The 13748-nt window shown below is 35.0% G+C and overlaps 1 protein-coding gene across 5 annotated transcripts in view; it reads left to right on the forward strand.

Moving 5' to 3' along the window:
• Positions 1-2772: 2772 nt before the first annotated feature.
• Positions 2773-13748, forward strand: part of LOC103008900 (UDP-glucuronosyltransferase 2C1-like) — a 61655-nt gene continuing 50679 nt past the window's right edge. For all 5 annotated transcript variants that reach the window (XR_009008482.1, XR_009008480.1, XR_009008481.1 and 2 more), the window contains exons 1-2: positions 2773-3538; positions 9655-9803. Coding sequence is in view for 2 of the 5 variants with exons in the window: in XM_057547473.1 (XP_057403456.1) it covers positions 2818-3538; positions 9655-9803 (870 nt within the window). In the remaining 3 variants the exon portion in view is untranslated. The remainder of the gene's footprint in view (positions 3539-9654; positions 9804-13748) is intronic.

The following is a 13748-nucleotide window of genomic DNA, read 5'->3' on the forward strand; positions in this document are numbered from 1 at the left end:
AAAGTTTTCACTGTTTTATTATTTTCTATTATGTTATCTGTGGGTTTGTCATGGATTGCCTTTATTATGTTGAGTCATGTTCTTTTTATACCCACTTTTTAAGTGTTTTTATCATGAAAAGATATTATGTTTTTTCAAAATTTTTGCATCTATTGAGATGATCACATAATTTTTATTTTTCATTCTTTTAATGTTGTGTATCACATTATTGATTTACTTATGTTGACCCATCCTTGAATCCCAGGGATAAATCCCATTTGATCATGGTGTATGGTCCCTTTTTTTTGCACTGTTTAATTTGGTTTGCTAATGTCCTATTGAAAAATTTTACGTCTCTATTCGTCAAAGATATTGGTCTGTAATTTTTTACTCACTCAGATTTTGTTTTTCTGGGAAAGTATTTCTCTCTATTTTTGAAGGACATCATTTTCAGGTAAAATATTTTCGGTCACGGATTTTGTCTTTCAGAACTTTGAATATACGAACCAACTCTGTCCTGGCCTGTGAAGTTTCTACTGAGAAACCCAATAATATTCCAATGGGGATTTCCTTGTATGATATGAGGTGTTTCTTAGACTTTCTCAGAACATTTCTATGGATATGTCTGTTCCACATTGCTTCTTCCCTCTTGAGGGGGATTTCTTTTGATTGTATGTCTCCTTTTGATCCCACAATGCAAGCCACATGTTGAGAGTCTCCCATTCATTTTCCCTAGTACCAAGTCCTGAAATGTTAGTTTGTGAGTATTCTTCCAATCCAACAGATATGGGTCCGATTTCTGCACTTGCTAATTCCCGCTTTCCATGGCAGTGCACAGAAGGATACATTTCTGTGGGTCAGGGAGGAAGAGCAGAGTGGTGTGGGTGAGGTACACGAAGCATTGGAGAAACCTGTGGCCACTCAGAGGGGTCTGCAGATGAGGTGCCCAAGGAGATGGTGGGAATCCTGATGGAGTCCACAAATTGTTTAGCAGGAAGAATCACGAAGTGGTTAGTAGCATTGCTTTGATGAGTTCTAAGGCCTGGCAATGATCCCAGCCTCTCATAGCCCCTAAGCTTTTCAGATCACCTCAGTAATCTCGGTAAGGTGAGGAAAAAGTGGACATTCCTTATTGCTGGGGAAACCAGGCACTCACTCATACAATTTCACTTTCCCCTGTGGGAGGCATTACATTTCACATGGATCTTTCCTGGCACTAAGCCACAATAATTGGGAAAGGATTGACACAGAAAAGTGAAACTATTCATCTTACCCTCTTCAATGCACACGTTCTTGGAATTATTTGCTCCAGGGGTGGGACAAAACTTCTTCACTGGACTTTCTGATTCCCAGAAAGTTATGCTCACCCCTGGGGGACTGCCAAAATCATTGTTCTGTGGGGATGACAGTAGAGATATCCTATTCTGCAGTCCTGCTGATGTCACTACAGAAAAGAAATTCTTACCATGAAAACCTCAAAGGAAGCTGATATCAATGGAGGTGGAAGAATATAAGATTAGAAAACAAGTCAGGATCTTGTGGGCCATTTCAGAGAGTATAGATTTTAATATATAGACAAGAGAAAGTTACTAAAGCATTTTACTCAAGTATGATAATTTCTAAAACAGATTTTTTTTGAAAATCAGAAAAGTTTTTTATGGAGAGTGAGTTGCAGGTATGCAGAAGTTGAAGCAGTGATATCGGAAGTGTACTGCAGTAAGTCAAAGTTAGTTATAAAAATGACTAGAGTCAGATAGATGCAGTGAAGACTACAAATGAAAATAGGTTGATTTATAATTTGTGAGTAGAATGTATAGAAATAGTAAGCAATTGAATAATTACACAATTATATTTTTATTAAGGACCAGTTATTCTCATGATAATGTTATTATCATCATATATTCTTATTGATTAATTGCTTGAGGAAAATCAACTTTTTAAGCAAAAGGATTATAGATGAAGTTATTGCCCTAAATATCAGTGAATCCATTTTTACATGGGGTAGTGTCTTCCAGTTGTGAAGATCCAAGCAAAAAATAGAATTTTACATTATAAAAAGTATCTTAGAACAGGAAGGCAAAGAAAATAGAATTGGACGTGCTGGAAGGAAGGATAAGCTTATCAAGTTATGTTCTTCATGACTTCTCCATTCTAAGATATCTCTTCTCAATATAACATTAATCTGATGAGAACCAGAACTTGAACTCCTATCTTCAATAACAGTAAAAAGATATATTTTTCTTTTTCTCTTAAAGATAGATGTGATTTAGCAGGAAAGGCACTGAATTTAGCTTCAGAACATTTGGATCTAAATCTCCCTGCCTTAACATCTCAAAGTGTACATATTCTCTCCTTCTGGCAGTAAGTGATGGCCTCATTCCTATCTGCAATATTTAGCAGAATTATCAGCATGAGAAACACTACAGAGACCATTTTGTTCAAAAGAACATTCAAATAAAAGCAGAGAAAAAGATCCAAAAAATCTAGTCTTATTTGAATATGCATCAGATGATGATGGATTTTCTTAACATTATTTAGAAATTATTATGGAGTTGTGTTTAACTTCACACCTCCTTTTTTTGATATCCTCTAAAAGAAGTTTGGTAACTCTCATTCTGAGGTTTGTTTTTTTCCCTAACTTATTTTATTGACTTTATTGACATTTTTTTTTTCCATCAAGGCACTTGTGTTTCATTTTACTCTTCAATACAAAGTACACAACTCAAAGTTCAGCCCAACCTACTATAAATTGATTGGGAGGGTCAAGGACAAATCTTTGGATTGTGAGTTTCATGCACTTGGTATAAGCTCAGATTTAGTTTGAGCGAACTTAATATCATGAAGACTGTGAAAGGCTTCTGTGTCCTTTTTATGCTGCATCTATGGTTCTTTGACTCTGGAAGGACTGGGAAAGTACTTGTATGGCCCATAGATTTTAGTCATTGGATTAATCTAAAAGTTATTCTGGAAGAACTCCACCTTCATGGGCATGAGATAACCATCCTGGTACCTTCAACAAGTTCTCTGCTTGATCATACCAAGATTCCCTTTAATGTGGAGATACTTCAACTTTCAATAAGTAAAGAAAGTTTCATGGAAGAGTTCAGTGCTGATCTCTATACACTTTCTTTTGAACTGCCGAAACTTTCATGGTGGGACAGGCAAGTGAAACTGACAAAAGTTATAAACAATTTTTTCGCATCAGCCAAAAGAGTATGTGACAGTGCTGTCACAGACAAGGATTTACTCAGCAGGCTACAGGCAGCTAAATTTGATATCTGTATTGCTGACCCTTTAAGCTTTTGTGGGGAATTGGTGGCTGAACTCCTCAATATTCCATTTATATACTCTTTTCGGTTTTCCTATGGGAATGTCATTGAGAGATTGTGTGCTAGGCTTCCTATGCCTTCTTCATATGTTCCTGGCATCACATCAAGACTGACAGACAACATGACTTTTATACAGAGACTGGAGAACTGGTTATTGTATACAATGAGTGATATGATGTCTTCATACTACGCATTTGCAGAATGGGATGAGTATTACAGCAAGATTTTAGGTAAGAGAAACTTGCATGTAATAATGATTCTTATTTCATATGTAAAATGTGAATATTTATCTGACTGTAGGAAAACCTACAAAAGGCTTTTTTAAGTGAGGACCCAAGCTCCTGTTGCTTAACTGTTTTGAGTGAAAACAATAAAAACAACTCTTTTTCTTTCTTTTTTTAAACTTTTTTTTTGTTTTTTTTTTGAGATCATTGAGTACTGCAAATATATCAGAGAGGGAATATTCTCTATATTTCTCCATAAATTCTGTTTGATGCTACTAATTGTTTTTCAGAGTATCTGGAAAACCCAAATCTGACATCTGGAAAACTCAAATCTGACGTGTGCTTAAGTTCCATAACCTTGGACTACTTCTCTCTTGTTTACTTCTCCTTTTATACACTTGTTTTCTTTCTGATTAACCTGCTGTTTCTCAGGCTTTCTGTTTGCCTCCTATCAAGGCTTGATTGACTGATTCCTGGGCTTGGAAAGTGGTAAGCATGAAACTGGAAAATAAATAAATATATCTTGATTTCATCTGCTCTTGTCTTCCAAAGGAGAAACAAGGAAGATTTTTCTCTAAAGGACCATGTTTCTAGACTTTTAAACTTATCTCATTGTTATCTTGTTGTTATTGTTCTATTCATAATTGCATTAGAGGTCAACTAGAGAGCTTTGACCCTGAGCGCAAAGCTTTTCTCAATTTAAGCAGGTCTGTAACCACTTTAATTTTCCTTTTGCATAATTGATTTTTTTTATTAAAGAAGCTTTTATTTAATTGTGTTAAGGATGATTTTCCATAGTATATTAGTTATCTTAGAGGAAGCAGTATCCTATTTATAGTATTTAGTTAGATTTTTTGAGATATAATTAATATATAACATTGTATTAATTTCAGGTGTGGATGAAAAAGTTAATCAATAGTCAATCTAAGAAATGGAAAACTTTATTTGAGCCAATGTGGGGATTATAGCCCAGGAGACAGTCTTTCAGAAAGCTCTGAGGAATGCTTCACCCATTAGAAGTCAAAGCACAGTTATATGTTTTTGAGACAAAGGGTTTTACATCAAAGGGTTATACATCAGAGTAATGTATTGATGGTTTACATAGGCCAACAAAGCGAGTAATGAGTTACTGTGACCCTTTAGGGGATTCAGGAAAGAATGTTGTATCGAAAGGAGATACCTTGTTGGCACCAGCAGGAAATTGGTTTGTTTGTTTCGTTTTTGTTTTGTTTGTGAGCAGACATTCCTGTGTCTTCTAAGGAGATCTTGTTAATGTACAATGCAGATGCAAAATGTACACTAAAGGGGAGCAGGGTGGTAGCTCAAATGGCAGAGAAAATTTTACATTAAATTTTTCTTGTCCTGCCTTAAAATCGTTTTGTTTCATCACAGGTAGACAACGTAATGATTTTATATTTGTATATATAGTGAAATGATCGCCACAATAACTCTAGTTAACATTCATCACCACACATAGTTAAAAGTCTTTTTTATCTTGAGATGAGAACTTTAGATCTATTCTCTTAGCACATTTCAAATATTCAATACAGTATTATTAACTATAGTTACCATACTGTACATTACATCCCCAGGACTTACTTATTTTAGAACTGGAAGTTTATAACTTTTGTCCACCTTTACCTACCTATTGTGCCCACCCTCCAACTGTAGGATCTTGCAACAACCAATCTGTTCTCTGAAACGTTTTTCTTTTTTCTTTTGTTTTCTTTTGAGTTTCCACATCTAAATGATATCAAACAGTATTTGTCTTTCTCAGTCTGACTTACTTCATTTACCACAATTTCCTCAAGTTCCATTCTTGTTTATGCAAATGGCAGGTTGTCCCTTCCTCTCATGACTTAATATTACTCCATTGTTTATATAACCATGCTTTCTTTATCCATCATCCATTGGAAAACAGATTGTTTCCATATTATGGCTATTGTAAATAATGATGCAATGGACATGAGAGTGCAGTAAGAATTTTATTTTGACTTTTTTGAGGAACATCCATACTATTTTCCAAAGTACCTGCACCAATTTACATTCCCACCAACAGTGCACAAGTGTTCCCTTTTCTGCACATCCTCACCAATATTTGTTATCTCTTGTCTTTTCGATGACAGCTATCCTAATAGGTGTGAGGTGATTCCTCACTGTGATTTTGATTTGCCTTTCTCTGATGATTAGTGATGCTGAGTACCTTTTTATGTATTTGTTGGCTGTTTGAATATCTTCTTTGGAAAGATGTCTACTCAGGTCCTTTGCTCATTTTTTTAATTGAATTATTTGCATTTTTCTTTGTTTTTTTGCTGTCGAATTCTATGAGTTCCTTAGACATTTTGGGTGGTAATGACAAATCAGATACATGGTTTGCAAATATCTTCTCTCATTTCATAGGTTGCTTTTTCATTTTGTTGATCATTTCTTTTGCCGTTCAGAAGCTTTTAAATCTGAAGTAGTCTTCACTTTTTTATTTTTAATTTTATTGCTTATGCTTTTGGTGTCATATTTAAAAAACCATTGCCAAGACCCATGTCAAGGAGCTTTTCCCCTATGTTTCCTTCTAGGAATTTTATGGTTTTTCAGGTCTTATATTTATGTTTTTAACCTTTTGCAAGTTAATTTTTGTAGCAGAGTAAAATGGGGGTCTAGTTTCATTCTTTTGCATGTGAATATCCAATTTTTTCAGCAAAAATTATTTAAAAGACTGTCTTCCGCCATTAAGTATTTCTGGCTGCCTTGTGAAATATTAGTTGACCTTATATGCATGGGCTTATTTCTGGGCTGATCAATGGGTTTATTTTCATGCCAGTACCATATTGTTTTGATTAGTACAGCTTTAAAATATTGCTTGAAATCAGAAAGTGTGATGCTTCCAGGTTTGTTCTTCTTTATCACAATTGCTCTGGCTCTTTGGAGTCTTTTGCATTTCGATGTGAATTTTAAAAGTGTTTTCTTTGTTACTAATTTTAACAGAAGTATCTCTAATACCCTATCATTACTAAAAATTAATTTTATTCCTAAAGAATTAAAATTTACCCTTATAGTTGCGATCTATTATTTTATGTAGCCACTTCCTTTTTTCTTTTTCAGATATATCTGTTCAAAATTTCCTCTGGGAAATTATTTCTTCAACAACTCACAAACAATATGAGCGCTTCTAATGAAGTATGCTGCCCAGGAATATACCATATATTCAAAACAGGCATATGACCTAATCAAGGTCGACATGTTGCACTGAGGATTTTTCTGGGCACTCTGTGACAGAAACAGGTGCTTATATCTCTAGACTTGACCCTTAAAAAAAAAAATAATAATGTGGACAGAAACTGCTGTACCCATCTCTTACCCAAAGTCACAGCCCAAGCTGCAAAAGGCAAAACCGAAAAAAGATAACTTAAAATCTCATCCTAGTGACATTTTCTGAGCCATGGATCAAGCAGTGACTGATCTACAGGTGTATTGAAGTTATTTGTTTACCTCTGGTTCCAGCAATTTTGTACTCAGTTTTGGAAGCTCTTTTATAGGGAGGCATAAGTTATAGGACATAACTCTGTCTCTGATTCCTTGCTAGCTCTTGGCACCTTAGAACATTCTTTTGGGGAATGTATAAATAATCTGAGAAAGAATAATAAAGGCTTGGTAAATAGAAGAAAAAATTTCTTTTACTCTCATAAATTTTAAAATGCTATTAGATATAGATTGTCATTCAGTATCAATTTAGTATCTTCCTTATAAAATGCATTCCAAGTATATTTTTCAAATTTTAAAACTATAACTCATAACTTATACAATTATAAATTGAATCATGTCATAGATATGTTCAAATAATTGAGGAGGAAACAAGTAAGAAGGTATCTGGTTCAAACCATATTTTGAGGAAATATTAATATAACATTTTGGGAGACAAAGGAATGTTAAGATAATACTATTGGGTTAGACACAAAAATGGTCAATGTCTAATAGGGAAATAAAATCATAATTTAGGGGGTGATCTTTTCTACCAGACAGAAATATACATGCCAACTTTTTAACTTCACAGTGCCTGAACAAAAAAGTCCACAATAAATCAATAATAAATAACAAAATAAAATGTAGGCACACTTTCCTGAAGATGTAAATAATCCTTTAATCATTCAACAAATGCCCTAACATTATATCAAATGTGGCATTGCTTTTGGAAATTTGGAAAAGCTTTTCCAAATCTGAGATATTTTCTCACAATCTCCTTTTTCAGATCAATTATTTTTGTATTTCTCCTACAACATTATCTTCATTTCAATAAGAAGCATTAAGCACACCAGATTACTAAATCAGTAGTGGAGAATTAACAGGAAAAAGATGTCATCTTGATATGAAAGAAAGTAAACCAAACGTATGACCCTGCAATTCTACTCCTAGGTTTATAACCAAGAAAAATGAACACATATGTCCACAGAAAACATATACATGAATGCTCATAGCAGCATTATTCATAGTAGACAAATGTGAAAACAACCCAAAAGTTCACCAACTAATGAATGAATGAATAAAATAATGTATATCCCTACAAAAATATCATTCAGCAGCAAAAAGTAATGAAATACTGATACATACTACCACGTGGATGACCCTTGAAAAACATTATGCTAAATGAAAGAAGGCAGCAAAAAAGACCACATAGTGTATGATTTCATTTATATTAAGTTAAATAAGGTTTTTCTGGAATAGGAAAATGAAGGAAAAAGTAGATTAGTGGTTGTCACGGGCTGGGAAGAAGGAGAAATGAAGAATGACTGCCAATGGATACAGGATTTCTTTTGCAAGTAATAAAATATTTTTTAATTTAATAATGGTGATGGTTTCACAATGTTATAAATGTACTAAAAACTACTCAATAGTTTATTTAAAAAGAAGAATTGTATGGTATATAAATTATACCTCAATAAAACTGTCATTAAAAATGTGTGGGAATAAAGCATCACACAAAGAGAATAAAATTATACCCATGGCTGATACAAATAAGGCTCCAATATGGGGTCTGTACTGGGTCTGAAACTGGATTTTGAATACTTTTGTCATTACCAGAATAAAACCCCTAAATTACTGAGATTTTCTTGTGATCTCTTACATAGATAGATTGTCCTGGTCTGATCAAAACCCTTATATGTTCTGATCAAAACTTTAGCACACTTAGAACATCAAGGAGAATATTCAAAAAGCCATGCGGTGAGAAACCAGATAGCTATGGTTTCCTCCTATCAGTGATATGGAGTACGTATTTGAAAAGGACACCAAAACTCTGGGTAAGGTTCCTTATACCACAGTAATTGAATAGAATTCAGAAATGGCAACTAAATGGCAACTAAATGGCAACTGGTTCCCAACTAAGTAAAATGATTTAATTCAGAGTCACTAATTTGAGTTTTTATTCTGTTAATGTTCACTTGATTTCCACTTCAGTTCAAAGGTATCCCTTTTGTACTGTTTATCAGCTAAATATGTCAAAATAGCAAATATTTCACCACCAAATTATTATGCAGTGCTCTCTCTTCACCAAAGAGGACAAAGTCTTGTAAAACAGGAGTTATAATTATGTACAGCAAAGGAATAATCACTTTTAAATTTTTATGAAAAGATTTCCATTCCTGATAGGATATAATTAGTTATGGAAGCACAGTCCCAAACACCAGAAGAAAAGATGGATAAATTTCAAAAGCTGTTTTTAAAAGATATCAGAGGCTTTTGGAGCAATGAGGATGAGATAAATTGGAATTCCAGAAGACGAGGAGACTCTACCATAGTAGGCTGGGATCACTGGCTGAATTTCTTGTTCATTGCTCGGAGCACGTGCTGATTCTGAGCTTGGAGTGGGGCTCAGGCTTAGCTCAAGCAGAAAGAGTCTGTTGGCAGAGAGAAAGTAGCAGGCTTTTGCCTTGTTCCATACTTAAATCTGTGTTTGGTTATTCATAATCTCAGTATTGTGTACTCTTGGGAGGCAAAGGCCTATTGATTTCTCATGGGTTGCATAGAACTAATATTGCTTCTTTAAAGATTTTTCGTAGAAAATTCTATGGTAAAACATGTCTCACTCAACATATCAGATTGTTTTCCCTCTATCGTCTTTTATTTTTGTTCAGGAAAACGTACCACATTATGTGAAATTATGGGGAAAGCTGAAATGTGGTTGATTCGAACATACTGGGATTTTGAATTTCCATTCCCTTACTTACCTAACGTTGAATTTGTTGGAGGACTGCACTGCAAGCCTGCAAAGCCCCTACCTAAGGTAATTAAAGGTGCTCCTTTTTGCTTCTCTGAGTATTTACCTCCTGGAATCATTTCTAGTTTATTATTTTTTTAGTATTTGATCCTCAAACTGAAAACCTGGACACAGGAATTAATGGGAATTATCCACCTTAGACTATTACATTACCATTAAGTATTTACTGCATTATTGTGGTAATCATTAGTGATGCATATCAAATATGCCAGACATTTGACAACAATAATGTCCCTAGCCCCTGAGTTTAGTGGAATTGTCCAATACTCTCAGGGCAATGAGCATGAACTGAAGTGACAGGTATCACTTCCAGGTCCAACACTTAATTGTCAGGTGCACTTACTCCAGAGTTTGCTTTTCTTTTGTGATGTCTTTGGGGGCTGTGTTCCAGAGTAGCTACTCTGCCAATCTGAGTCCTGGTTAAAGAATATATATAACAGTTGCAGCTCAATAGATGGACATATGGCATGGGAAAGAAATAATGTTAACAGGGAAGAGCCAGATCTTGACTACATGTTGGATCTGTTTCTTTTACTTTAACCTTTGCTTTCCGCTGCTTTTGTTCACTAAAAGGATACTGTCTATACATAATGGCCTGCCTTGGGGAACCCTACCCCTCTGCCTGAATGTTAAACCAAAGTGCCTTTGTTCAGGCAAACATCCAGACCCTGTCCACCTGTGGATGGCTACAAGAAAGAAGAAATTAACACATCCCCTCCCCGAGGCTGGCCGTTCCAGGTGATATTTGCAAAACTTATGGCCTTTTTACTTTACTTCTTCATCTCCCCCCCACTCTCTGTGTTATAAAAGAAACTGGCATCCAAACCCCGATAAGATGGTTATTTTGAGACTTTAGTCTGCCACCTTCTCAGTTTGCCAGCTTTCTGAATAAAGTCGTATTCCTTGCCTCAACACCTCGTCTTCAGTTCATTGGCCGGTCCTACAGTGAGCAAAGCGAGCTTGGACTTGGTAACAATAAGGTGTTGTTTTAGGCCACTGAGATTTTGGAGCTGAAAGTTATTTTGCATAACCTAGTCTAAAAAATGGACATAGTAGGGAAATTATAGTAGTTTGAGAAAAGATCAAATAGAGATGGATGGCCCACCCAAAATCCTGGCATAAGTTCAGTAATGGTGACCTGTTTGGTTTGAATAGAGGAGAGAAATTAGCCTGGAGAGGTGATCACAGGATAGGTTATAAATAAACAAATGGGCAATACTAAGTATTCTTTACTTCAAATTTAAGGTCAATGAATGATCAATGTATAATTTTTAAGCAGTAACGTGATACAACTTAACCTTTCATAAATATTATCTATTGAATTGTTTGGAATGTAACAAGATTTAAAGGAGGGAAATGAGCTGAGAAAGAGGTGCAATAGTTCCTGCAAGCCGTTATAGAGATCCAAACTACAATATGATAGCAATTTAGAGTAGAAGTGGAGAGGTTTAGGAAGTATTTACAAAGAAAGTCAATAGGATTTTCTGATAGGCTGGAGATTAAGGGAGAGAGTTCCAGAATTAATCCTTGGCTTTTTGTTTCTTTGTACATGTCATTTCTTTACATTTATTTATTTATTTTTTGTACAGGCAATTTAGTAGAGAATATTATCATTTAAGAGGAGAAGAGGGAAAGGGGAGCAGTTGTGAGGGAAAATGATTTGTTCATATTTGCATATGCTGAATGTGGTACAATGCAGTGTCTAGCAAGCATCTATCAAATACATTGGTTTAATCTCAGGGAACAGATTTATGTAGTATTTGTGTTTTTTTAAATTAACAGACTATTTTTAGAGACACATTCACAGCAAAATTGAGCACAAAGTGCAGAGAGTTCCACCTATCTCTTGCCCCCTCCCATGCACAGCTTCCCCAACCATCAATATCCCACACTCCTGCAGCACATCTGTTACATTTTATAAACCAACATTCACATTAATCTCAACCAATGTCCATTGCATACAAAAATGTTAACTCTTTGTGTTGTACATTCTATATTTTGATAAATATATAATGACATGTATCTACCCTTATACTCTCATACAGACTCTCCACTGTCCTAAAAATTCCCTGTGCTCCACTTCTTCATCCTTCCCTGTTCCTAAATCTCTGGAAATCACCATTTTTTTTTTTACTTTCTCCATAGATTTGCCTTTTCCATAAGCAGTAGTCTCACATTAGTAGTCAAGGAATAAGAACTCATGACTTTTTACTGGCTGCTTTTTGCGAGCATTACATCACCCAGAGTGAAAAACAGAACTTGGGGTGGATCAAAATACTATAAACTAGATGCCTAAGCCTTCTGTGAAGACGGGTTATTCCTGAAAACCTGACCGTTGACATTAGAGCAATAGATGAAAATATAGAATAAAGACATAAAGACAAGGATACTTTTTTAAAAAATTGAACTTTTAAAAAATATTTTATTTTATTATTATTTTTTTTTACTAGGGTATACTTGCTTTACAATGTTGTGTTAGTTTCTACTGTACAGTGAAGTAGAGTTCCCTGTGCTATACAGCAAGTTCTCACTAGTTATTTATTTTTTACATATTAGTGTATATAGGTCAATCCCAATTTCCCAATTCATCCCACCCCCCCTTTCCTCCCTTGGTGTCCATACATTTGTTCTCTACATCTGCGTTCTATTTCTGCCTTGCAAGCAGGTTCAACTGTACCATTTTTCTAGATTCCACATATATGTGTTAATATATGATATTTGTTTTTCTCTTTCGGACTTAACTTCACTCTGTATGACAGTCTCTAGGTCCATCCACATTTCTACAAATGACCCAGTTTCGTTCCTTTTTACGGCTGAGTAATATTCCATTGTTTATATGTACCACAACTTCTTTATCCATTCATCTGTCGATGGGCATTTAGGTTGCTTCCATGACCTGGCTATTGTAAATAGTGCTGCAATGAACATTGGGGTGCATGTGTCTTTTTGAATTTTGGTTTTCTCTGGGTTTATGCCCAGTAGTGGGATTGCTGGATCATATGGTAATTCTATTTTTAGCTTTTTAAGGAACCTCCATACTGTTCTCCATAGTGGTTGTATCAATTTACATTCTCACCAACAGTGCAAGAGGGTTCCCTTCTCTCCACACCCTCTGCAGCATTTATTGTTTGTAGATTTTTTGATGATGGCCATTCTGACTGGTCTGAGGTGATACGTCATTGAAGTTTTGATTTGCATTTCTCTAATAATTAGTGATGTTGAGCATCTTTTCATGTGTTTTTTGGCCATCTGTATGTCTTCTTTGGAGAAATGTCTATTTAGGTCTTCTGCCCATTTTTGGATTGGGTTGTTGTTTTTTTGATACTGAGCTGCATGAGCTGTTTGTATATTTTGGAGATTAATCCTTTGTTGATTCATTTGCAAATATTTTCTTCCATTCTGAGGGTTGTCTTTTTGTCTTGTTTATGGTTTCCCTTGCTGTGCAAAAGCTTTTAAGTTTTATTAGGTCCGATTTGTTTATTTTTGTTTTTATTTCCATTACTCTAGAAGGTGGGTCAAAAAGATCTTGCTGTGATTTATGTCAAAGAGTGTTCTTCCTATGTTTTCCTCTAAGAGTTGTATATTGTCCAGTCTTACATTTAGGTCTTTAATCCATTTTGAGTTTATTTTTGTGTATGGTGTTAGGGAGTGTTCTAATTTCATTCTTTTACATGTAGCTGTCCAGTTTTCCCAGCATCACTTATTGAAGAGGCTGTCTTTTCTCTATTGTAATATTCTTGCCTCCTATGTCATAGATTAGTTGACGATAGGTGCATGGGTTTATCTCTGGGCTTTATATCCTGTTCCATTGATCTATATTTCTGTTTTCGTGCCAGTATCTTTGGAACAGGGTCTTTTCTTTTTAAAATTTAGCCCCATCTATTGAAGAACTAGAGGGAGAATCATGGTTAATCATGTATGTGTGTTCTTATAACTCTCAGCACAACAATC

The sequence above is a fragment of the Balaenoptera acutorostrata genome, chromosome 5 (assembly GCF_949987535.1).
Source record: "Balaenoptera acutorostrata chromosome 5, mBalAcu1.1, whole genome shotgun sequence".
Classification (NCBI taxonomy): domain Eukaryota; kingdom Metazoa; phylum Chordata; class Mammalia; order Artiodactyla; family Balaenopteridae; genus Balaenoptera; species Balaenoptera acutorostrata.